The sequence below is a fragment of the Scophthalmus maximus genome, chromosome 10 (genome assembly GCF_022379125.1).
Source record: "Scophthalmus maximus strain ysfricsl-2021 chromosome 10, ASM2237912v1, whole genome shotgun sequence".
In the NCBI taxonomy this organism is placed as follows: domain Eukaryota; kingdom Metazoa; phylum Chordata; class Actinopteri; order Pleuronectiformes; family Scophthalmidae; genus Scophthalmus; species Scophthalmus maximus.
Genome location: NC_061524.1, coordinates 3,252,501 through 3,277,159, shown reverse-complemented (window position 1 = coordinate 3,277,159; position 24,659 = coordinate 3,252,501). Strand labels below are relative to the sequence as shown.

The 24,659-nt window shown below is 43.6% G+C and overlaps 3 protein-coding genes across 5 annotated transcripts in view; all 3 read right to left on the bottom strand.

The window, feature by feature from the left end:
* Nucleotides 1-36: 36 nt before the first annotated feature.
* Nucleotides 37-7,835, bottom strand: cdc5l (CDC5 cell division cycle 5-like (S. pombe)). Its single transcript, XM_035605497.2, has 19 exons — nucleotides 7,628-7,835; nucleotides 6,961-7,064; nucleotides 6,477-6,638; nucleotides 6,226-6,353; nucleotides 5,904-6,003; nucleotides 5,677-5,803; nucleotides 5,499-5,590; nucleotides 5,267-5,411; nucleotides 4,966-5,157; nucleotides 4,429-4,577; nucleotides 4,167-4,338; nucleotides 3,889-4,053; nucleotides 3,601-3,681; nucleotides 3,252-3,503; nucleotides 3,006-3,113; nucleotides 2,405-2,494; nucleotides 2,176-2,307; nucleotides 1,684-1,764; nucleotides 37-414 (listed from the first exon to the last, which is right to left on the bottom strand). The coding sequence occupies exons 1-19, from the start codon at nucleotides 7,670-7,672 to the stop codon at nucleotides 301-303; spliced, it is 2,439 nt and encodes an 812-aa protein (XP_035461390.1). The 5' UTR covers nucleotides 7,673-7,835; the 3' UTR covers nucleotides 37-300.
* A 1,059-nt stretch (nucleotides 7,836-8,894) lies between these two features.
* napba (N-ethylmaleimide-sensitive factor attachment protein, beta a) lies at nucleotides 8,895-16,296 on the bottom strand. 2 transcript variants are annotated; one of them, XM_035605502.2, is made up of 10 exons: nucleotides 16,060-16,296; nucleotides 13,804-13,883; nucleotides 13,270-13,386; nucleotides 12,114-12,160; nucleotides 11,899-11,976; nucleotides 11,701-11,756; nucleotides 10,947-11,031; nucleotides 10,608-10,712; nucleotides 10,424-10,492; nucleotides 8,895-9,906 (listed from the first exon to the last, which is right to left on the bottom strand). In XM_035605502.2, exons 1-10 carry the CDS (start codon nucleotides 16,155-16,157, stop codon nucleotides 9,754-9,756), a joined length of 888 nt encoding a protein of 295 aa, XP_035461395.1. In that variant the 5' UTR covers nucleotides 16,158-16,296; the 3' UTR covers nucleotides 8,895-9,753. The 2 variants fall into 2 exon arrangements, with proteins under 2 accessions (XP_035461395.1, XP_035461396.1); XM_035605503.2 differs by lacking the exons at nucleotides 12,114-12,160; nucleotides 13,804-13,883; nucleotides 16,060-16,296 and having other exon boundaries at nucleotides 13,270-13,377.
* An 826-nt stretch (nucleotides 16,297-17,122) lies between these two features.
* The window catches only part of LOC118283477 (1-phosphatidylinositol 4,5-bisphosphate phosphodiesterase beta-1), a 34,913-nt gene continuing 27,376 nt past the window's right edge, over nucleotides 17,123-24,659 (bottom strand). For both annotated transcript variants that reach the window (XM_047335051.1, XM_035605495.2), the window contains exons 19-32: nucleotides 24,355-24,509; nucleotides 23,936-24,103; nucleotides 23,739-23,838; nucleotides 23,091-23,195; nucleotides 22,643-22,755; nucleotides 22,409-22,559; nucleotides 22,203-22,256; nucleotides 21,925-22,102; nucleotides 21,649-21,781; nucleotides 21,283-21,359; nucleotides 20,256-20,345; nucleotides 20,037-20,094; nucleotides 19,768-19,854; nucleotides 17,123-19,331 (exon numbers count right to left, since the gene is read on the bottom strand). In XM_047335051.1, the coding sequence (XP_047191007.1) occupies nucleotides 19,179-19,331; nucleotides 19,768-19,854; nucleotides 20,037-20,094; nucleotides 20,256-20,345; nucleotides 21,283-21,359; nucleotides 21,649-21,781; nucleotides 21,925-22,102; nucleotides 22,203-22,256; nucleotides 22,409-22,559; nucleotides 22,643-22,755; nucleotides 23,091-23,195; nucleotides 23,739-23,838; nucleotides 23,936-24,103; nucleotides 24,355-24,509 (1,622 nt within the window). In that variant the 3' untranslated portion in view covers nucleotides 17,123-19,178. The remainder of the gene's footprint in view (nucleotides 19,332-19,767; nucleotides 19,855-20,036; nucleotides 20,095-20,255; nucleotides 20,346-21,282; nucleotides 21,360-21,648; nucleotides 21,782-21,924; nucleotides 22,103-22,202; nucleotides 22,257-22,408; nucleotides 22,560-22,642; nucleotides 22,756-23,090; nucleotides 23,196-23,738; nucleotides 23,839-23,935; nucleotides 24,104-24,354; nucleotides 24,510-24,659) is intronic.

The following is a 24,659-nucleotide window of genomic DNA, read 5'->3' as shown; positions in this document are numbered from 1 at the left end:
TATCAACGCCAGGGAAACACTTCGACTGCGAGGTCGTCATCGTTGAAAAGAAACTTTATTGGTCACAAATACAGAAACAGAAGGGGACACTACTGAGCATGCTCAACACTCATAGTAACAGGGGTCTATGATCTGTGGATCTGCCACGATAATTGAGAAATGCTTATTAACTACCCAGGAAGGGCGGAAGAGAACGAGAAAAGTCGTTTGGTGTTTTATCTCGGAGCTGCTGTCGCCTCCACGACATCGTGAGTCTCAATGATGATTATATTCGAATTTGTAATTCTAAGCGTGTGTCGCTCAGTATTTCTGAGCTGTGTTGAGCAGCGACTCCCTCTCCATCAGCAGCTCTCCGTATCGCTGCTGGAGCTCTCGCTCTCTCTCCATCTGCCGCTCCACGTCCTCCCGCAGCGCCTACACACACATCACACAGTGTTTAATGATATCAGACAGTCGCTGGTCACGCTAAAATATAAACACAATATTGTACAAGAAGATAATCTGACAGCGTCATGCCGACGTGTGATAATTAGATTATGAATGAGGTCAAGCACACATTTTAATCTTCTGATGGTTTTAATAATGTCTGATGTGACATTAAAAAACCCTCTTACTAATTACATCCTTACTGATATGTTGTGTGTGTGTGTTATGTTTGTGTCCATATGCAGAGATCATAGTGCAGATAAAAAGTTAACTGGGGGTAATTTGAAAATTATAAAAAAAAGTTTTTCGACCCCAGGAATGTGCCCCAGGACCTAGGAACCTTTGGAAGAGTTGCATGCGTTTCCACCGCAGGGACCAAAGGACTATATTAAGTTCCAGGGATTTTTTTTTTTTCATCAGCCGCGCACACAAAAGTCCCTGCTCGAGGGCTTGGTGCAGGAAAACCAGCATAAAAAAAATCTGTGGCTGCATATAGAGTTTTCATTGTGCTTCCACACATTCAGAGTTAAATAAATACACACACATTGTGTACAACAAGCTAATGGAACGTGGTGGTCACTGGAGGATATTAGTTTGTGATACTGCAATATGCAAACAAGTATTTTGTATAAATGACATTAGGCTAAATAACAATTTCTGCAGGATTTATCAAATAAAACATACGTCTTTTTTTAAATTAACCTACAGTAGAATTTAATTCACCATCAGGAAAGTGCATTACTTTTTTGATTTTGTAAATATTTCCTATCTGTACATAATATCAATTACATTATTAGTAATTGTTGTGTCAAACATGACCTAGAAAACTAGCAATAAATGAAGATGAACCACCTTTTTTTCTTTCTTTTTCTAAGAAGCCTGAACAAATTAATTTGAAGGTCAGAGTGAATTAATCTTGCGTTCAAATAAAAATGTAACTTGAGTTTTTCCAGCCAGTTTATAATTTTTAAAAATCACATTCAATAATGTTAAATAACTGACATTAGTGCATATGGCAAAACTTGTAATTTAACTGTAGGGCTTTTTAAGACTAAGCCGATGACCTGCTCTTTGTTCTGTATTAATGCAGTACAGTTACTCAGGTGAACTTCATAATTCTGGTGCTGACCTCAGCACCAGAATACGACAACTTTTTTGGTCAATATATTAATGTGATTCAAATATTAAGAGTAGAGGATGTTGGAGATGAGATCTACACATTCACTTGTTCGGTAACGTGAGTTGTAAGTGTGTTACCTCTTTTCTCCTGGGAATGGCAGTGTCCTCCTGTTTCTTCAGTTGAATGAAAGTCTGCAGCTCTGTGGCCGCCTGCTCCACCTAGTGGACACCCCGAGCATAACATCAGTACAGAACAGCACCACATTAATTTACAGTCTGCAAAAGGTGCTGATTATTACTAAAATACTGATAATGTATTGACTTAATACCAGTATCTGTCGGCATAATATCATTAGTTTTACATTATTACAGATGTGTAGAATATTTTGTTTTTAAGCTACAACGTCAGCGGCTGAGACTGGAATGAGTTCAAATATGAAATGAAAATCTGACATCATTACCTTTCGTTAACTGCAGAAAGAAATACAAATATTTTTAAAACACACCATCTTCAGGTTAAAAAAATGCCTATGTTGGCGACCTTTACTCGGAACAAAGAATAAATAAGTTTAGTTTTAATTGTGTCGGGGTGAACCGAATGGTGGCAGATGCAGTGGAAGTCTGCCGTACCTGTTCCCAGAGTTCATTGTGCTGCTTCAGCAGCCCAAGTGCTCGGGACTGGAACCCTCCCAGCAGGATCTTCAGTTTCTTCTCCAGCTTGGCAGCTCTCCTGGCCTCCGCTGTCATGTGGCCACGATTCACCTGGAGGGAGACGGACCCACACACATCTCAGTGTTTTGACTTTACACAAGTGAACAGTAAACAAGGACATTTATTATACATCTCTGTAGTCCCTCACCTCTAGTTTTTTCTCCAGACTTTCGATACGGTCTTTCTTGGATGCCAGATTAGCTCTGGTGTATCTGTTCTGACCGGCGAGATACAACACCTGGAGAAAGAAGGATGAATAAACACTCATTGAACAAAGGAAGGTAAATATGCACTGTCATCTATGTACAGTGACATCGTCGACGTCAAGTCTGTGAGGCCGCTGGACCACGAGGGATGAGATGGGGATAAATCAAATTTCCTGTAGCTCGTTTCAAAGTATTTTTCTGAATGGTATTGATATTGGCAACTTAAGCAGGGTCTGTGTGTAGATGTGGACAGAATGTGCTGAAAACATCTCCCTCCTCTACATGAGCTGCCAAACATCATATTAAAATCTATAGATTATTACAAATCAAGTTATTCAGACAGTACTTTGCAACATCAATAAAGTCGCACTACAAAAAGAAAATTTCCCTCAAAAAGCAACATGGTATTATGTATTTTCTAACATCCCGAGTGGACTCCGGAAAATCGGCTTCAGGTCCCTAATGGATGGAACTTGGCACCAGAGGTCTTTCCCTCAAATGTGCCCATTAGGTCTACGAACGTTTTGACGGAGGGGGGCTCACCTGTCCGTAGCACTCCTCCCACACCTGGCTGTAGGCCTCCATGCTCAGATCGCCGTGACCCATTCCCGACTTCACCACCTCCATCTCTGCTGCCAGCACAGCTTTGGCCTGTTTATTAACACGGGCACGGGTACACAACATCAACAACAAGCACTTCTTATGCATAGTAATGTCTGCGTACTGGTCTCATACACATTTTTATTACAACACTAAAGCAATGGGTCGGTTCATCAGGCGGTGCGTCACCTGCTCCATCTCCTCTGTGCTGATTGGCTTGTACAAGTGTGTTTCCAGGTAGGCGATGTGCGACGCATTGTTGGACGTGGAAGTGGGGCCACGGGGTTTGCCGCGCTGCAGCTGGTTGGCGGCGTTGGCCGACGGGTGGTGCAGGCAGTCGTGGTGCAGCATGGTGATCATCTCCTGTTTGATCATCTCCTCGGCCAGCTGGAGGTCGGGGAGCGTCTCCATGGAGGCGGGACGCAGCACCGACTCGTTGACCTGCGGAGACGCGTGGCCACAAACTGATGTCATGGAAACCTCTCACTGTTCATAAACATCAACTGTCCAACATTAATATTTACACGGTGTTTGTTACCTCAGTGGGTCTGGGAAGACTCCTCTGGACAGAAGTGTGTCGCAGCTTCAGCTCTTTCTCTCTTTCTGCGTCGCGCACAGCCTGACAGACAAACACACACAGAAACCTTTTGTCTTACAAACCTTATCTAAACCACAGGGGCACAAACAGTAGCACAAATTTGGCGCTCATGTCGTTGAGATGCTGTTATATGCTGTGGGGATCAAAATAAACTTAATAAACACTTAACTCATATTATTCCCCAAACAAAAAGTCCTTAGTGCTTCAGGGTTGTTGTTGTTTGCATACCTGCTTGTGTGCCTCGATGTCGGAGGAGTCCTCTATGAACCCGCTCTCCATCTCCGTCTCCTCGAGTTCTTTCTCCGCGTTTTCCGGAAGAACGATCTCAAAGTCGTTTTTAGGAACAGGAAGTGAGAGCAGGCCCTGCCGGAGCTGCTGCAGGCTCTCCCTTTGCTGTGGGTGGAGGAGAACGACAACAGATCAACACACTGACTTTTAATTTATAAGATATGAAATATAATGTACTATATGGCGTCGGAAAACTAGTATTGTTTGGTTGTGTTTACCATGTGTTTGGCGTACGCAGGGTCCGACAGCTGCTCCTCGCTGTTGATATTCAGTTTGTCCCTCAGAGGTGTACGACCGGGGGTCAACCCTGGGGTCACTGCCCCACGCGGAGTCATCACACCTCCGGCTTGAGGCGTCATGCTCTCCGACCCCTGACCTCCTCCGGGAGTTCTGTTTGCGAGACGGTGAATGTTAGCATTTGCAGATATAACCTGAGTTTGTCTGTTTGAACGTGCGGCGTGGCATCGGAGCTTTGCTAACCTGAACGGTGTCGTGAGAACCGTGTTGGGCGTTTGGATCTGCTGCCGCTGAGGCGCCACGCCGCTGAAGTCACTCTCGTGCAGCGGCGTGTTGAGGCCTCCCTTCAGAGGCGTGTCGATGTTGGTCAGAGCCATCAGGTTCTGGGCTTCCTGAAAATACACACACACACACAAATATTTGTGAGTAAAAGAAACAAGACATATTTCATACATTTTGGAGAGTTATGAAATAAATCAGTTCATGAACCAAAGAAATAAAAAGTAAAAAGATTAGTAGATATTGAAAACTATTTTAAATATTCTAAAAACTGAGAAAAAAAATATGAATTTGTATGAGTCATGACAAAGACTCATTTTTAGAATTGCACAGTCAAGATTTAGTTTTTTGTGTGACTGATGATCCTCTGGCTGATCATGTGACAAGTTGTCATAAACAAACATAAAACAACACTCCAAAAATAAAATTACTGAGGGAATGAAAAAATATACACCAAAATTATAATTTACAGTCTCCAGGTGTTATGAGCATGTGTGTCACCTGTAGTATCCGGTCCTGGACAGTGGGGGTGCGGGGGGTACGCAGTCCCGTCGCCATGGCGTTGGTGACACTGTATTCCGACAGGAGGGCGGACGAGGCCGAGTTGCCGCTTTCGCTTTCCTCTGCCGTTTGACGGGCGACCTCGCTGGCGACTCCCAATTTCACGACTTCCTCCAATTCGGCGTCACTGATCTACGAAGAAAATTAGATTAAATATGAATAAATTAGGTATCTGGTAAAAGAAAAAATATCTGGTAAATCTCTCACTGGTCTGAGAGATTTCAGTAAACACTGCCGTTACCTGTGGTGCAGGTAAAACCAGCTTGGAGCGTTTCTTGGTGAACTCAGCCACGCCGCTGGTTTGGAGGATGGCAGACGGCAGATCGCTTTCTTTCTTCTTCTTAATCTTCTGTTTGTCTTTCTTCCTGTCCCTCTCCTCTCGCTCACTACAAACAAAACAACACAGTTGATGAATGAAGACCACAAATGTAATGGGATCTACTGTACAAAATAGCCAATAATAAGTTACTGACTTGCGTAGTTCTCCGTCCAAGTGCTGCTGCCTAAGTCGTTTGAAGTTGGGCTCCAGAGCGTTGTACTCCTCCATGCTGGTGTCATAGAAACCCTTAAGAGGTAAAAGGCATTCATTAATAATTGTAACTTACAACATTAAGTCAAGTTCAGTGCTGCTGATTCTGTTGAAGTATTTACCGGCGCAGGTTTCTTTTGAAAGGGGATTTCAGCATTGTAGTCCACTCCTCTCTTCTTCTTCCTCTTCTTCTGAACATCGATTCCTGCTGCTCTCAGCTCCCGGCGCTTCTGCAGGGCAGCCAACCGCCTGGAAGCAGGATGTGAATTACATACCGTCGATTAGGAGTACAATCAGTGGAACGCTAACAAAAAACCCCGAAAAAAACCCAAAGAAAATGCAGTCGAACCTGGCTTCCTCCAGCTGTTTCTCTCTGGCCTTCCTCTTGGCTTTCTTGCCCTGGGTGTTGGCCAGTCGAGCCCTGGCCTCTGACAGCATCTCCAACTCATCTACACACACAGACAAACACAGGCACACAATTCAATTGTGTTTTAAACTTCTGTCCCCTAAACCACAAAGACAAAGAACACATTTGAACCGATAAAAGCTTCCAGACGATTGCTGCACACTATATTCTTCTCAAGAGCAAATAAAAACTTTGACACTCACCACTGCTGGAAGTGGAATATGGTAAAGTAAATACTATATTTATATACTCTATGTTACAGTACCTTCGTCCATGTCCACGGGGTCGGGTCTGGCCGGTTTTGTTTCAGGATTGGGGTCGATCTCCCCTGGTTTTAACTTCCTGGGGTCGTCTCCCACTTCCTCCTCATTGTCTCTCTGTGCCGCCTTGTCTCTAAACACACACACAAACACAGAGAAATCGTGAATCAACAGCATTTCCAAATGTGTTAAACTACTCCACGGCTTTAACAGAGAATCCAGACATATAAATGTGTCAGGTCGTAAGGAAACCTACAGCAGGTATTCATAGTGCTCCAGACACTGGGCAGCAGTGCGTCCGATGATAGGAGCGATGGTCCTCCACTGAGTGGGCATCAGCTTGGCCAGATGGAGTAGCTTCTCCTCCTCCTCTCTGGACCATTCTGTTTTCTTGATGCTGGGGTCCAACCACTCGTACCTGCAGACACACACAAAATCCAAGGTGTATCAGACCTCAGTTAAATCTGGTAATCCGATTTGTCTCTTTGTGCAAGGGAAAGATCTTTGCAGGATAAATTACAGGTACAGCCACTAACACCACAGCACTCACAGACATCTTTTAAAAACAGTTTAAATTCGTCCAAAATGACTTGTACAGCTGTTTGTGATTCGTTAATATGGTGAAACGCACTCTTCCGAAGTGTAAGCATGTCACTAAAGTCAAATTCCTTTCTTCTGTAAATCCTGCCATCACCCGAATAAACTTGGAGTTTTAGAAAAAAATTCGACAGCAGACTCACCATCTGGCTTTACACTGTTTAGCGGACTTGCGGTGCAGCAGGGAGGCGATACGAGACCACTGGTTTTTCCCATATTTCATCACCGCTGCCTTGAGGATCTCATCCTGAAAAATGTTTTTTGGCAAATTAGAAGAGAGGCGCTCGCACACACACACACACACACACAAAAAAACACACGCACACACCTGGCACAAATTCAGGAGTGAAATCTTTCCATGTCTTTGACAGTTTATTCAATGACATAGTTTAACTTGTGACTTATTTCTTATACTGCTAATTAAAATTTCTTAAGGGCATATTTGAGTTTGGATAGAATAGAAGATTTCTAATTGAGCAAATTATATAGACCCAAGCTGTATAGGGTCACCTGTGTAGGGGCCCTGAGTTGAGCTGCTTCGCGGATTCATAATCCAGATTTGGTTCAATCCCAAAGTATTGAACACTGATGATAACCGACAGATGCTTCCGCATCAACCAGAGTCGAGTTCTTGTGTCCACAGCTTCACAGAAGCAGAAACTTAAAAACACTTTGGACACAAAGTTCGCAGCGACTTCAATGAGCCAAACTAGCTAAGTTAGCAGCTAGCCCCCATGCTAACTGCGACTCGTAGGTTTACCTCCAACTGGTTAGCATCGCGCTAACGCGGCTAGCCATGTAAACACGTACCTCGGTGTTGCGCCACACGCCCCCTTTTATCATAATGCGCGGCATCTTGGCGGCTCGTGTTGCTCTCTCCTTCCTCGGCAGAAATGTGAAGACGAGCGGCGTCAAACAATTCCACTGGTACTAAAACACAAAACACAAAAAAAAAACTGACGGCGACCAGTGAGCTGCGAGGGAGCAACGAACGTGCACTGCGCCGCCGGAAACGGAAACTCGTGTAGCAGAATTCAATCTGTCTGCCGAAATGTACTGTGGGTATTACACTGCAGGTGTCGCGTTGAAATGTGTCCCCGGCGTAAATTCAATGCAACTTTTTCTGGTTTAAATTTGATCAACTGGTAAAAAAAACCCCTCAACGTGTTAGCAAAACAAAATAATTATACATCTTGATTTTGAATCGATTTTAATGCAGCAAGTTTAATCTCCGGTGCCATAAATTAATCTGAGGCGAAGAGAGCAAAGGTACAGGGAACTAGGCCACAGCACACTACTCAAAGGGGGGGCACACTTTCTGCGTAACACCGTGGATGTTTTGTGCTTTATTCAGCTGTTTTTTTGTTTATTTGTGCTTTATTCATATATCTTAATATTTTACATATATATATATTATCATACATTTCAGACCTGCGTCCCTGCTGGGTGAGTAGTCAGTAGGGAAAACATTGATCGACGCACAAGCTGTTTTACAGCTCTTTCATTGGTATTTATTTTAATAACAGTTAATAAACTGTTTAAAAATATAATATTTGTTTTCCTGAAGAGCATCAGTGGCCCATACACTGCTCTTTTCGTGGAACCTTTTCGTTGCTTGCTTTGTTGTTTGGGTTTCATTTTTCTTCTATGTACTATTAATAACACAGAGATAAATACATAGGCTACACTGTATACTGTCAATCAGCTTTGTATGTATTGTACATGTAATATTCACTCTTGGGTACCTGTATTACTCTGATTCAACCTCGTTGATAAATGCAACAGCACCCTTTGTGGTTGTTGAATATAATTGCACTTGTCAATCGCTCAGAAGTTCGTTGTTTGTTTATGATTTATTTTATTATAATGAGGCATACATTTCGTGCAGATTCACTGTATATGTTTATGTTATATGACATATGTGTGGGTGCATATGTCTAACCTGTCAGTGCTCTCACAAGAGCACTCTCTCAATATTCATTCGTTTTGGGCTCATGTTAAAATGAATATACTATGATCCACGTGTGCATATCCAAATTCTATACCTGGAAAAAACAAAACAAAGATCAGTCAGAGATCAGGAGCGATGCAGTGTTTTTATTTCAACTCGGCATCTGAGTTACATATTTACTGATTGCACGCAAAAATGACACCAGGCTACATGTATGTTGTTCACACATTAGCACGATACACGGAGAACACTTGACATCCACATGACAACAGACATGCACAAACAAAGGCAGTGACGGGCAAACTGCACCGACCGGCCATTGGCCTCAACACAAAGAACCACAATGGGCGATATTGTTGAGTTGATGATGGGGGGGTGAGGAGAGGACGAGGGGGGGACATTGGAAGAGAAGGAGGACGAGGAGGAGAGGAGGTAAAGGGGAAGAAAAGAGGACAGCAGAGGGGCTAATACCTAAGATATTAAGACATATCGTAACACTGAGCACCATAAATAAACAATAAATATTTTTTTCCCCAGTATTGACAATAGATAATCTCATAAATAACATTATTATCCCTTTTTCAATTACATATATCCTTAAATCTCACATAAGTTTCACACTTTCCCAACAAATATTATCATTTAACTCTACTGCAGCGCACACACACACGCACACGCATACACACACGCACACACACACACACACACAACCTTTTTATATTTTCATTCTCTCTTAAGTACATCTCTGTCCAGTGTTACGAGATCAATACTTTGGGACGGGGGACACGAGGTCTTCTAAAGGTGGTGTAAAGGTGATGCTTAGTTTGTTGGGGGGGGGTCACTTGCAGACTGATATCCACAGCTGTAAACTCCCTCAGTTCCACCCTCCCCATCCCTTAAATCCCCCCAGACTTTTATCTTTCTTTCTTTACTTACCCTCTTCCCCTTTTCTGCCCGTCTCCCTCCCCTCTTTCTAAATTGTTGTCTATTTCAGGTCTCCAGCGTCGCCCTGGATGGTCTTCTTGATGCGGAGCAGCATCGTGGTCAACCACTGGTCCAGACGGGACACCGAGTCGAACTCCTTGACGGCCTCCGTGAACGCCTCGCTGTTCTGCTCCTCGTGGGCTTCTAGGAGTTTCTAATGCAACAATATGTGAAGGTTACTTCTTGCTTTTCTTTAGTAACACAGAGGGGTAGTGAACGATCTGAGCTCTGAGAGAGTGATAGTTCTCGGAAGAGGCAAATGAGATGAACAAAACCTTTTCAAATGATTTTATAAGGAATTTTAAATCCACCAAATGAAATGTGGGAGACACACATGCTTTCGCTCTTTGCAATTACGTCTGAAATATTTTTCTGTGCTTTCCTAACCTTGTTCATTCGGTGTTATAAACATTAACATGAACATTCTTATAATACTGCAGCAAACAATCTTTCATGCACATTTTGAAGTTGTGCAAACGTAGAGCAACGTAATCCCGTTTTTGTGACATGATTAAAGGATCTATGAGCAATTCAATCAATCAAAATCCTCTCAATCAAATTTGAATTGATCATGTCAATCCCTGATCAAGTGCCGGGAGCTAAACGCTAAATTTAAGCCAACCAAACAACAACAACAACAACAATAACTTTGCCGGGAACTTGAAATGTACCTTCAACAGCTTGAGCTCTCTCGAGTCTGAGAAGGCTGGAAACATCTCCTCGTACTTCTCAATGGCCAACTGAAACACACAGGCACACAGGCACACAAGCGTGAGTGTCCTTTAAATTAAAGGATTCACAATGCAACATATCGGTGTGTGTGTGTGTGTGTGTGTGCACATGCTGTTTTGTTACCTTGGCGTTCAGCTCGTCCACTATGAAGTGACACAGCGAAGCCTTGAAGAAATACTCTTTAGCGTTGTACTTCAGCAAAGGATTGTCCATGGTGTTCATAGCAACCTGAAACACACACACACACACGCACACACACACACACACACACACACACACACGTAAAACAAGATGAACTGTACCAAACTCATCACCGTCACAAACTACAATCTCAAAAATGCTGGAAAAGGAAGTTGGATTCAAATCCCAGCAGCTGCAACAATGACTGAATATTACAGTAATAACTAGGAGTCGTGTTTACTGAAGGGCTCCTGTGTCGGCTGCGTGTGCTCAAGCTGTTACCTGCTCGTAGATTTCAACGGCTTTGGGGTACTGCTCCAGCTGAGCGCTGTAGTGTCCGACCTTCAGCAGACATTTGTTGGCTGAGCTGAAATACACACACACACACACACAAACAAAGACACACACACACACACACACACGCACACACATGAGTGCACGTCTAACGTGTTTGTTTCCAGCTCCGTCCGCACCCACTGAAAAAAGCGGAATTTTTTTTAATGCTCTAATATTGTTTCACCTGTGGGTGTGACTCACTGCACCAGAGTCATCAACAATCTCGTCCGTCAAATAGTTCAAACACGACAAAAAGGCTTCAGGAGCACAAGGTAGTGACATAGTCAAGTTTTTTATATGTGTGCAAATGTATTTATCATGAAATCTAATGATTACATAGATTTTACTTTGACAAGCCCAACACTATTACAGAGCTCCAAACCGCATTTAAACACACTCCTGTTATCAGTTTATTAAATGAATGATGATGATGATGATGATGATGATGATTACTCTGTTTGACCACTTTTAAAATGCTCTCTCCGGTTTCTAACAGCGATCAGACCAGATCTTATGACGGCAAAGTTTCCCTGAGTTCTAGAACATATCTTAAAGAAATGAAGGACATCAATTGAAGGTTAAATGATTAAAGAATAATAAAAAAAAAAACGAATTTTCAGCTCTATTTATGAATATTCTCTTATCTATTTTCAGTAAGTGTGTCCATTTATAAATCCAGAAATTCAAACAGCATATTTACCTGTTAGATTCTTCTCCCTTGTAGTAATCTGCTGCCTGCTCATAGTGGGCAATGGCCTGAAAACACACACAAGAATGTAAATTATATTCATTCATTATATATAAAAAAGGTCTTCGGTTCACTTCATTCTGAAAAAAACAACACATTCAATAAATCGTTAAGAACGAGAAGGGGAGTTTCTTTTGTGCCTCACTTTACCTTCTCAATGTCGACCAGCTCCGATTCATAAATCTCCGCTATGGTGATGTGATGTTTGGCTGCGATGGTGAAGCGACCCTGTAACCGACGCACACACACACGCACGCACGCACACACACACACACACGCACACACACGCAGGTAATCAATCAATCACAGGTGAGAGCGGCCGTCGGGGGCGGGGGGCGGTTTCGATTGGCCGAGGCAGATCTCACCATGTCAGTGTAGATGTCGATGGCCTGATTTAGACAGTTGATGGCCTCTGGAAACAGACGGATAACATGTTATAACACCTGTTACAAGGAAACGGAAAAAACTTCCTCTGCTGAAGCTTTCTGAGTGAAATTAAAAGTCTTCCCCTTCAGTTTCCTGCCCCCCGGTGAGCACTAACCTGCTCACCCGAAGTGTTTCATTAAGCGCCGCGCAGGGAGGCAGGAGAGCCGCCGCAACATAACCTAGATATCAATTTTCCTCGAGCGCACCAGAGACGCATTTTAATCTTGTCGAAAAAAAAAAAGGGAAAAGAACACCTCTGGGTCGTGACTCTCACTGTGGAGGAGGGAAGTGAAACCGAGGCTTTCCCTTCTCGCCACGTGTGTCGCTAAGCACTGGGAAGCGTCAGGCTCGATAATCTGACGGATCAACGTGTCCAGATGTGACGAGGCAGCACAGCTGATTGACAGATGAGCAGCTGATGAGATGACATATATTAGGGAGAATCAAAATTTGAAATTTGCCAACTGTCAGATTCTCTTACACCGTTGATTCTGTGTCCAGTGGCACAAAAATAAAAAAAGTATAAAAGTACATATACTCGGGTACGGTACAAGTGTAAATTTGAGATATGTGCACTTTACTACTTCATGCAATTTTACTACTTTATGCAACTTACTGGTTCAACTCATATCTTCACCACCGATGTCAGAATGTCTCTTATCATGGGCCAGTCAATCACATTTTACAATCATCGAACAGGGTGTTCCTCAAGGTTCCTCCCTGGGACCATTGTTGTTTTCTATTTTTATTGATGGTCTCATAAGATAGCGTTGATTTGATCAATTTCTCTCACCGATCAATTCGGAATATGGCAACTGTTGTAAGAACATCTGACAGAGATCGGAGCAGGAGGCAAACGGCCGCAAACCTCCAACTACTCACGTTTTTATCTCCCAGTTGAGATTAAAAGTATGATTTGTATCTCCAGCTTTCTTAGTCTGGCTCTCACTCAGTCCATCCCGTTCTGAAAACCATCCAACAATCATCCCAATTATGTGATAAAACCAACCAACCTCTCGACACAGGATCCCTATGTGAGTGTGAGTGTGTGGGTTTGTGTGTGTGTGTGCATGCGCGACAGCAGTGCTCGCTCACCCTGTGGGTCGGCCTTCTTGTAGGCGTTGCCGGCGTCGACGAAGCTGGTGGCGGAGTCCAGTTTGTTCTGCAGCTGCATGTGGAGCCGAGCGGCCTGGCAGAAAGCATTCCCCGCAGCTGGACACACACACACACACACACACACACTCTTAAACAAATGCAAATGTAATCCAAACTATTATTTTTACTCTCAGCGATCTACGTGACCGTGTTCACGATTCACATCCGGCAGCAGAACTCCTCAACACACACATCCGAGCAGCTAAATGTTGATCGGTGTGAGCTGCTGTTATTGGCGCAGCTGGAGCGGACGTCGGTTTTCTGCAGCCGTCAGTGTGTCAATCAATTTAAAAAAAGAATCCCCTGTATGTGTATGTTTACAGCTCTTATTGCGGTACATAAAATATATTCTCTGCAGGCTGGTGAATCATTAATATTGTGTGGGAGTTTGTTTATTGGTGCACTGTGGTTCTTTCTTTCTGCAGTGTGTGCAGTGTGTGTGCGTCCGTCTTCTTCCGTGTACGTGTCACCTACCACTCCAGTTCTTTGCCATCTTGAACATGTTGGCTGCTCTGGCGTACATTTCACAGGCGTCCTCCACCTTATGGTTCCCCCTGTAACACACACACACACACACACACACACACACACACACACACACACACGGAAATCAAAAGTTACAAATTCCATTTTATTTGGATCTAATTATAGTGCAGCTTCTAGACCTCATGAATTTGTGACGCCTTTTGAACGTAGAAAAAAGCGCTTCTTTTTTCCGAGCATCCACTTTCACGTTGCAAACTGTCAGAGTCTGAAATTAATATGAACGAGTATTTTAAAAACTAGTATGCAGGGGAAGGCATGAACTGGTTCACATAGAATCGCCGGCAGCAACAAGTATAAAGACGGCAAGGTGTCATCATTTTATAGCCACGAATAAATAAATACAATACGCCTTCATTATTTAGTTGAAGTTAATGTTTCTGTTCATTGAAGACAATTTTCTATTTATTTGTTTTAATGCATTTCCACTACTCATGACTGAAATACAGTGGACTGTGCAGGCATCACTCGATGACCCCGACTGACTTTGGTCCGTCTCTGAACTCGGGGGCTGAGGCGCATTCAAAAAACATTGTGATTCTGTGGTGAAAACAGATGTGACCCAGTTCAGTGCTCAGGTTTCAGGACACTGCCTGATTTATGGAATATATATATATATAATATATATCTACAACATTAAACTCTAGATGATAAAGATTTAAAAATGTGCAAAACGCGTGATTGGAATAATAGTAAATGTCAGGAATGGGAGCAATGGAGTATATTTGTTTTCCGGTATTGATCAAACTGTCGATTATTTTCTCGATCAGCTGTGGGCAATATGAAACATAAGTCCAACGTGACATATAAAAAAAAAAATGCGGCCAACACTTTAAAACACTAGCTATTCAGTTCACTGTGCATCATCAACACCATGTATGTATGTACGTATCAACATGTACATCAGACTCGATGAGTGTGCAGTCTTTACAGCGCAATTTTGAAAAACTGGTTCTTTTCCATTTGTCGTAAAAATACCATATCCTGTCTCCACCTCATTACATTTATTGTTAATTCCTCTGAATGCAACATTCAGAACAAAAATGCATGTAATGAGGCGTATTAGCACGTTTAAAACAAAGTATTGATCATATAGCGATGAAGACATTCTGGTGCAAAAACAATTCAATACTGAATCACTATAAAAGGATCGCTTCGGGAACGGGGCCCTCGGGCGATCAATAGCCTTAGTCAGTCGATAGATCAGCCAGCCAGGCAATCTATCGATCAATATATCAATATCTCTCTCTCTATCTATCTATCTATCTATCTATGTATCTCTCTCTCTATCTATCTATCTATCTATCTATCAATCCATCTATTATCTATCTATCTATCTATCTATCTCTCTCTCTCTCTCTCTATATATATCTATCTCTCTATCTATCTATCTATCTATCTATCAATCCATCTATGTATCTATCAATCTATCTCTCTCTCTCTCTCTCTATCTATCTATCTGTCTCAGAATATATATATTATTATATATTTTCCATTTTGCTTGTAAACATCCACCCCTCCCACACGCACGCACGCACACACGCACGCACGCACACACACACACACACACACACACACTCACTCACACACACCCACCCCCGCATCAATCACCACCGACTGTCTCTTCGTCGCACACCGTCCTGACTGCGCTGCGCTCCCCGCCTCCCGTCATCCCTGGCTCGGCCTCTCGCCGCATCCCCGCATCCCCGCAGCATCACCAGGATGCGATGTCCCCGCATCCTCTACATGTCTGCTGCGTGACAGGCCTCGACACGCAGGCCACATCATCTGCGATCACAGCTCAGATGTTTTTTTTTCATCATTTATTATTATTATTATTATAGACTATAGGAAAACAGGCGCTGCGATAATAATCCTTGGATAAAGAAGCACACACAAATGTCGCAGAGGGAAAGTTGGCAGCATGTAGAATGACTGATATCAACATTGTGATGATTAAATACAAAGGTCTGCGCATCTCATCACTGGACACGAGAGACGCACCACGGGGAATATTTAAAGGAACAATATCGCGGAAAAAGCAGAAAACACTTCGTCAGGCTGCGGAGGGGCCTGCGTGCATGGAATCCCTCCCCCATCCCGAAATGAGAGAGAGAGAGAGACAGACAGACACACACAGAGAGAGAGAGAGAGGGGTAAACAGAATGAGAGAGCATCGTTTTTTACCCGAACATCCCTCCCAGGAAGGATCCGGACGCTTTGACCTTCTTGTCGGCCTCGGCCATCAGCTGCATGGCCTCCTTCTCTTTGCCGGTGTTGTCCATGGCGAGCTGGGTGGTCTGCCGCTGGCGCAGGGGCGACGGGAGCGAGATGGTGCCGGTGGTTCCGCAGTGGACGGAGGCAGGAGCGGAGGAGCAGAGGAGCAGGAGGAGGAGGATGTCTCGGACTGGTGCTGATGCTGAGAGGCTGCGGCTCTTCTTCTACGGCGACGGAGGAAGGTCATTCTCGGCTCGCTGCCGCCACCCGCTGGATAGAAGGGGGAAGTGCAAGTGCGGTGCGAGTAATCGGAAAAAAAAAACACTTTTAGATATTCATCTCAGAAATTTAATCCCACCATAAAACAATGATTTATTGGGTTTTGTTTGTGATGTTCAATCTTTCCAAAACATCCAAATGTTCCCATTTTCGGGGTGACATATGATCATATGTTATAAATGATCACGTCACCCTATGATATTAAAAAAAAACCTGTACATTGCACTTAAAGTAACACAAAGAGTTTGCTATTAATTAATAAAGGTCTGTGAGAGTTTGGCCAACAGAGAATAGTTTTCTCCTTCCGACCAAAAACAATGGCCACTGACTCTTTCACTCCCCCTTTTTTACACCTCTGTTAAAGCTTTATATAGATACAGAGATAATTCATATTTGCCGAGATATTCTCTTTCCAATCTGTGGATTCATGATAAAAGAACATAAAAAACACCTTTCACATTACTTATAATTAACTGATCATCATTCATGTTATATAAATGTTGATTCATGCATCTTTAATTTCAATATTATTGTTGTATTTGATTAAAAAAAAGAACAATTCGTGGAAGTTGAATTTGTCTTGACAACCTGACAAAATGATTGAAGCTCAGCGCCTCTCTGCGAAAACCCACATCATCCTGCTCACACACACAAAGTCACAGTCAAATTAAATATCACACCTGTGTCGGATGGGATCAAACTCGCAGACACAAAGGTCAGATCTCGAACTGCAAACACAGGAAGATTAAAAACTCACCTACATTTTATTTTTTTATTTTTTTAGATCAAATCATTTTAATAGTCTTTCATTCAGGTCTTAAATCAGCATTCAGCAGAACCAAGGAACAACTGGAACAAATTGGTGCAGAGAAAATCCAGGACGATAAAGCATGCTCAGTTTCATCACCAGAGCTGGGGCTGCGTTCAACCGGGGGGAACTTTGCCTCAGAACCTCGACCACGAGCGTTTGTTTGAGCAGATCCGTCGGTGAATCATGAAGAGTGAGCAGCCGAGTCTGTGTACTGCCGTGAAATGTGCGGTGTGAGCTACTGTACCTTTGAGGTGAGGTCCAGACCGAGGCCAAGTTTGTTCAACTCCATCAACCGTGGCTTGACTTTAAAGAGAGAAAAAAGGTTCCCTGACAAAAGGTTGTTGAACGCAGCCTCAGCTGTAGTTGTTTTAAGTCCAGAGGAAGAAATCAAAAACATGGAAAAATGTTCCCACAATTAATTTTCTGGAAGAATCACTGTACAAACAAAGAGTGACGAGCTCCATTCGTTGTTTTTTTCTTTTCTTTTTTACAAAAAAGTATTGACTCATTTCATTCTGAAACAACTTTCACATTTACATTTACTTGATAAATGATGCTCCTGTCACTTAATTATCATTAAAAATAACAATAGATAAAATAAATATCCATCAGTGATAATAATAATATCTATGTTAAAACACCTTTCACATCAGGACAATGATGAATCATGCAGCTCTTTGGGTCCCGTCCACATCGACATCAACTGTCAGGACCCACGAGTCCGAGGGGAAACTTTTGGGATGTTGCTGCTACAGGTCAGAGAACATATCATTTATATATTAAATGAAATAAAATTTGATTTGATTATTGAAGAAAGTAAAACAGTCACGTAATATTTCAGTGCAAAATGTCTCCCTTTCCATAATGGAAGTAAAAGTCTGACGGTGCATAAATCCATAAAACGTCTTAACTGGCATGCTGATATATATATATAATATATATATATAATCTAAATATCTTTGAGATTTGTTTTTCTCCCCTAAAACTCATAAAATACATAAATAAATAAATAAATTGATAACGTGCATAATCAAAGGAAGTGACTCAATAATTGATCCAGTTTAGCATAAATCTTTTACGATACAAAGTACAGACAGGTCTTTTCCGAGTCTCCACCTTTAAAATAACTATATTCAGATGATTTCCTCACTCTCCAACTATTGTGTCAATGTGCTCATAAATATTCAGAGCCTCAGATAGAACCATATTCTATGTGAAGCTCATATTCTTACTCTGTGGATGACCAATGAACAATCCCCAACAAGGTGCAGTACAAACAAAAAAAGAAAAACTTGGAAAAATAAAGAGCCTGATGCTGGGCTCTCTAAATATTAAAAGACATCAGAAGCATTGATGTAACATAAAATCATGAACTTAAATTAAATAAATAAACATAATAAATTAACAACAAAAAAATGCAGTTGTGATTCTGGCCATTGTCGACCAGCACGTCAGCTCAGTGACTTATAAGAAGATAAAAATGATCCATATTGATTGTTCAACGTTTCTCCGAGTGCATATGTAAAAAACAGAGACAAGAAGTTAGTCTGATGTTTGTTAACTGATCCTCAAACATATGAACAGAGATAGATAGATAGACTGATCGATAGATAGATAGATAGATAAATAGATAGACTGATAGATAGATAGATAGATAGACTGATAGATTGATAGATAGATAGACTGATAGATTGATAGATTGATAGATAGATAGATAGATAGATAGATAGATAGATAGATAGACAGGGTTGTCATGCAGTACAGGTTTTCTGTTGTCTGCCAAAATAACAATAAATATAACTAAATGGATTTTGATGAAACGCTGACGTACAGCAAAGTGCATGCTAGGATGGGATAGAAAAATGCTAAAGCATTCCTCCATGAAAAAGAAAAGTAACAGTCTTCATAACGGTGAGAACACTTCTTCTGTTTTACTCCCTCGATTCGTTGATTCTTCTCCGTCGTGTCGACCCCCCCCCCACCAAACACTTTTCCCTCTTCAGTCGTCCTCGGACAGAGCTTCGTGCGGCGTCGACGGTCGGGACCGGCTGTGACCTCTGACCTCTGTCTTCCTGTCCTGCAGGAAGTCTCGAATCTCCCCCGGCAAACGCTGGAACTTCTCCTGGAACTCGGCCTCCACGGCGCCCTGCAGCTGGACAGAGACGAGAGGGCAAAGAGAGGTCTTTGGGGCCGGCGTCACTAGATTCCGCTCAACAAACAAAACTGAGATTATGTCAAGATCATCAGTGATGACCAAAAAAATAAAAAAAATCACCCAGAAAGTTTCCTTGTTTATTTGTCGACTGTGGAAACAGATGGACTGTACATTTAGAAAAGCTACCAGCTGCTGTCGGGCCAACACCGCCATCGTTCGAGCGGCTCCAGTACGGCTGCCAGAGGGCCCGTTACATCATCGGCACTGATCCTAAACTGTGTGGGTGCGAAGCCTCCAACAGCAGCAGCAGCTCGAAGCCCCGTGTATATAATATAAGACATCTCTCTCTCTGTAATTGGAATTCAAGCGTGGAATATTCTGAGTGGTCGGCAGGTGCAGGACTCGGTACAAAAACAAAGCATTCGTCTTCTACCTTTGGTTTCAGCTCTTGCACCTCCTGCAGGAGCTCGTTGTGCTGCTCCACCAGCTGATCGTGGCGCTTCGTCTGCGTCTCCTCGAGCTGGAGACAGAAAGAGAAAAAAGAAGAAAAAAAACCCCGGCCTCCTGAAGCATTTTTTATCGTGGCAAAGACGTTGGTGCTGCATCCATAACATTTTCATCACGGCCTCCGCGGTATTGACTCTATAGAAGAGAACATCAAACATTCCTTTAACCCAGATCCATCACACCGCCCCCACTCACCCGTTTTATGTTCTGAACGACTTCATTGACGTAGGACTTATTGATCTCCATCTTCTCCCTGGTAAAAAAAACAGACAGAGGCAGTTGAGCTCGGTTCGGTTTAATCTGACAAAACCGAGCGGGTTAATCTGTGCAGCTGCAGTGAGGTATCTGCTGCACGGTGAGGTGGTGGATAAATATGGGGGGCAGTGTCTGTTGTTGTGTTTATGTGGCTCATACTCCTCCGCCAGATGTTTCTCCTTGGTCTTCGCCTGGTTGATCTTCTCCGTTCTCCGTCGATCCATCTGTCGCTTCAGCTCTTTCTTCTCCCTACAGCGGCGGGAGGAGAGACGTTACAGCGAACGGTCGGGGGGGGGGGGGGGGGAACCCCACACTGCGCTTTTCTTAAAATTCAAAGTTGTGACAGCCTGCACTGGGTAAAAGTCTTTGCGCACACAGAAATGGAAACAGGCGGTGAAAATGTGACAGATTCCCCCCAAAAAATCTTAAATAATTCATATGAAGTATCACACAGAGCAGAAATGTGAGCACAAAGGCCATTTTTAAGGACAAAAAACTGAAGACAGTTTCTGTCACAGCATTTGGTTTTAGATGAAACTGAAACAATTTGGAGTAAACTGAAGCGTATATACATTTCCCTGGGATTATTCACTTATTAGAGAAAGTGTTTTTTTTTCTTCAGCTTCATAACTTTGTCATATAAAGATGCCTTTTAACCGTTATATAAGCGGTGGTGGAAAAAGTATTCAGATCCAGTAGTTAACTATAAGTCCATAAGTACTAAAAGTATGAAGTTTCATTCAGTCTAGTTGGACTCAATCGAAGGTGCAGGCTCCTGCAAGGATCCACTACGAGGCGAATCGGAGAAGTCGCGAGAGGAGAGAAGATGAAGAGTTGTGATGTGGAAATCTGTGGAAATCACAACTTGGTGGAACTGAACAGATGAACGCCGAAATGTTCCCCCACCTACTCTCTGCTTTCTGGAACGCGGTAGCGAGGCCAACGGGTTTGAAACCCCCTGATTTAATGAAATAAATGTCTTGTATTTTGTACTTTATTGCTGTTTGGAAGAAGTACAAATACTTCAGAATCGAACTTGAGTCAATGTGCTTTGTTTCTTTCCACCTCTGACTGCAGAGAACGACCTGCTGCTGCCTGGAGGAGCTCAGGGGAAACGCAAAACCTCGCATTCCTCACAAACATCAAACTAAGCCTGGGCACTTCAGTCACAGACATTTACTCTCACTTGTCGCAGATGTCTTTGAGTTTCCTCATCTGGCCGCTGTGACTCTCCTCAGCCAGAGAGCTGAGTCGCTCCGTCAGCTGCAGGGAACAACAGCAACAACAGTCACACTTTACGTCATTTACTCATGTGCAGAGGAACATGAAGGTGCAATGTGCCGGGATTCGCGTGTCTGGTAACGGATAAATATATATATTTTTTAATAATCTGTTCCTCATTGACACTCATTTCCTCTTTTTGTTTTGTTTACTTCCTATGTCAAAGAAACTGCCGGCAACACAAAGAGAGCATTGAAAAATCGTCTCTCGGGTTCAGGTCAGGGTACTGATGATAAAAATAATAATAATAATAATAATGGGACTACCATACCGTTTTGATATGTTCTCTCTGCAGATATTTCTGACTGTAGTACTGCTCCTGCCTCAGAGCCAGAAGCTGCTGCTGCTGCTCGTCTCTCAGCTGCTGCAGGCGCTCGTCTTTCTCACTGTCCGAACACGAGCCCCTGGTAGATACACCGAAGCATCAATCATACACAAACACACGGGAAATTACCGATATAGATGAGAGACAAGACCAAAAGGTTATAGCTGTGACAGGAAGACATTATGCGCGCGCGCGTGTGTGCGTGCGTGTGTGTGTGTGTACCGGCTCCTGCTGCACTGTCTGGCCGTCTTCTTGTACTTGTTGTTGAACTCGCGCAGCAGCTCGGAGGTCTTCTTCTGGTGCCGTCGCACCAACTCCTTCAGCTCCTTGAACTGACGCCGCTGCTCCTTCTGGTAGACCTTGGACTGCTGCAGACCGTCGACGGTGCACACGGGGACGTCTGTCGCCGCCAAGTGGGAACACACAAGAGAATCGCTTTTAAACCCTGGCGTCGCTTGTCACCTCCGTGGGGATTGAGACGCTTGATAATAATGGCCGACCTATCAAAACACTCGAAACCAGGTCTTCACTCTTCGCTGCAGGTTTGGCTGCGTCTAAAACACAGAGAGGACAGAAGCACCGTCAGCATTTATTAGCACCACTCAAAACTTTAAAACTAAACTTAAAATAGTCTAAGATTTCATCGAGGTAAGGCATCTTCCAGTGAACACGTGGGCGTCCCTGTCGTTCGTAGGGTGGATGCTACCTGAAGCAGCTGCTTGCTGATTGGCTGCGGAGGCTTTGGGCGTCATGGCGATGGGGGTGTGTCCCGCAGGACCGGAGGCGGGGCTGAGTCCATTTTCCAGCGGAGACGACTTCGGGTCGCTCTTGCGCTCCGCACCGGTGTCGGCTTCATCCTGAAGAACGAAAAACACCCGACATGAATTTGAGTCGCACGTTCAGAACTTTAAGACGAGGGACAGCAGAAGCGGGACGGAACCTCAGGCTGCACGTCCTCCTCGCCGTCCTCCAGAGTCAGAGCGGCCAGCTGCTTGGACCGCTGCTCCAGGAGGTTGACGTATCGGATGGGGTTGGACAGAGCCTCGATCACATCTGGGGAGGGAAATACGAAGAACCGCATAAATACAAACAGGAAGCCCGAAAGAACACTGCGTCGTCCCCGCTCGTGCTCTTTCACCATTATTGTTTCTCCTTTGTAGCATTTTCTGTAACTAAGCAACCAAGTGCAGAGAAGACAATCTGCTCCCTGTTCACACCGGTACGCACACATGCCGTCTCCAGGTGTGTTAGTATGTGGACGGGGATGTGACGGAGATAAAACGCTTGCGTGAACAGAGATGGTTTTAGTTTTAAAAGCACATTTTTTTACGAAGGAAAACTTATTGGTGTGGATGTGGCGTGAGATAACTCATTGCATTTGTTTGCACCTGCGAATGTGTCTGGGACGTAGTCTTTGACCTCAATGTAGACGAACACGGCCGGTAGAATCAGAGACTGGTTCTTCTCGTTCCTCAGGCCGATGTAACGGTAACCTGAAGGAAAACATGTAGACGGAGGGATGTGAAAATTACGAGATGGAGAGAGAGAGAGAAAGAAGCAGAGCGCGGCAAACATCCGCCACGCACATGTAATGTAATGACGAGTTTCCCAAAGAGAAAATGACCAGTTATTTCATTCAAAGTGGTGAGGGACACTTCTCAAAGCAGCAGTGAGCTGTTTTAAAAAACAGGCCTTTTTGAAATCAGTGCGAAACAGGATGCGTCTCAAAGTAGGGAGGTAGAAAAAGACTGTCGTGGATTTACAGTCTACACAGGCATTAAAGTTAATTAAAAAAAGGAAAAGAAACATGCATATGTTCATCTTCTTTCAAGTTAGGGATTAAGGTAATAATGAGGAACATTTGCATGTATAAAAAAGAAGAAGTCAATTTTGCTTCTCTATTCTTTTAAAAAAGTTTTAAAAAGAGATTTCTACCAAAGTACCGAATTTAAACTAAATTTCTTTAAATGAACAGAATAAAAAACAAGAGTGCAACTTCTAGAAACTCAAACTATGGACTACAAGAGACAAAGTACCGGGTCTAATGGCAGAAACGGGGATAATCCGATGACCAATGAACTTCCCTCCTTCCTCAAAGGCAGCGATTCTCAGGGAGGCCAGAGTCGGGAGGATCACCTGTGTTCCGAGAGTTGAGCTCGCGTTAGTGTGCAGTTGGATTTCTTACTCGGTTGCTCCACATCCCCAGCGTCTTCCCTCCGTCGCCGCGTCCCACCTTTTTGAAGACGATCGGCTCCTCGTCCCACACCGGGTTGATGGCGTTGTTGTTCTGGGAGGTTTTGGTCTTCAGCGCCTTCCTCCGGGTGTCCACGGGGAGCCCGAACATCTCCACCTCCACGTACACGCCCACGCGCCTCTCAGTCAGGAGCTGGCCCGAGATCACCTGGGACACGAAACGGTCGCAAGGACACATGAGAAACACAGCCGGTGAGCGAAGACACACATTTTCTTCAACATAGACAGTTCACAGAATACACTAAGTGATACGTATCCCCGTGAGGGTTGCGGGAACATGCAGAGGTTCAGTAAAAATATCTACATGTGCTATTTCTAAAATTCCAAGTGTTACATTGTAAGATGCTAAATTCAGTGTCCGTGGAGCAACAGGAAACTGCGGCCGGCCGCTTGTTTTACCTTCACGGAGAGCATGTTGGCCACGATGCCGTCCACCGTGTTTTCTGTGAAGGGGTCAAAGTGTTTGTCCGGCCGCCGCATGAACTCGGGCTTCAGTCGGTAGCCGCTCCGGCCGTTGTACTCGAACATGAAGAGGTTCAGCTGCATGGACAAATCTGCGACAGAGGGCTAATGTTTTACGCAAATGACTTTGCCAAATTTACCAATAATGCCGGTTTGAAGTTGAGTAGATACAGTCGGAATCTTAAATGAATAACCTTGGGGGGCATTCTGGATCCATTTGGAGTCAGTAACCACGGCACAGT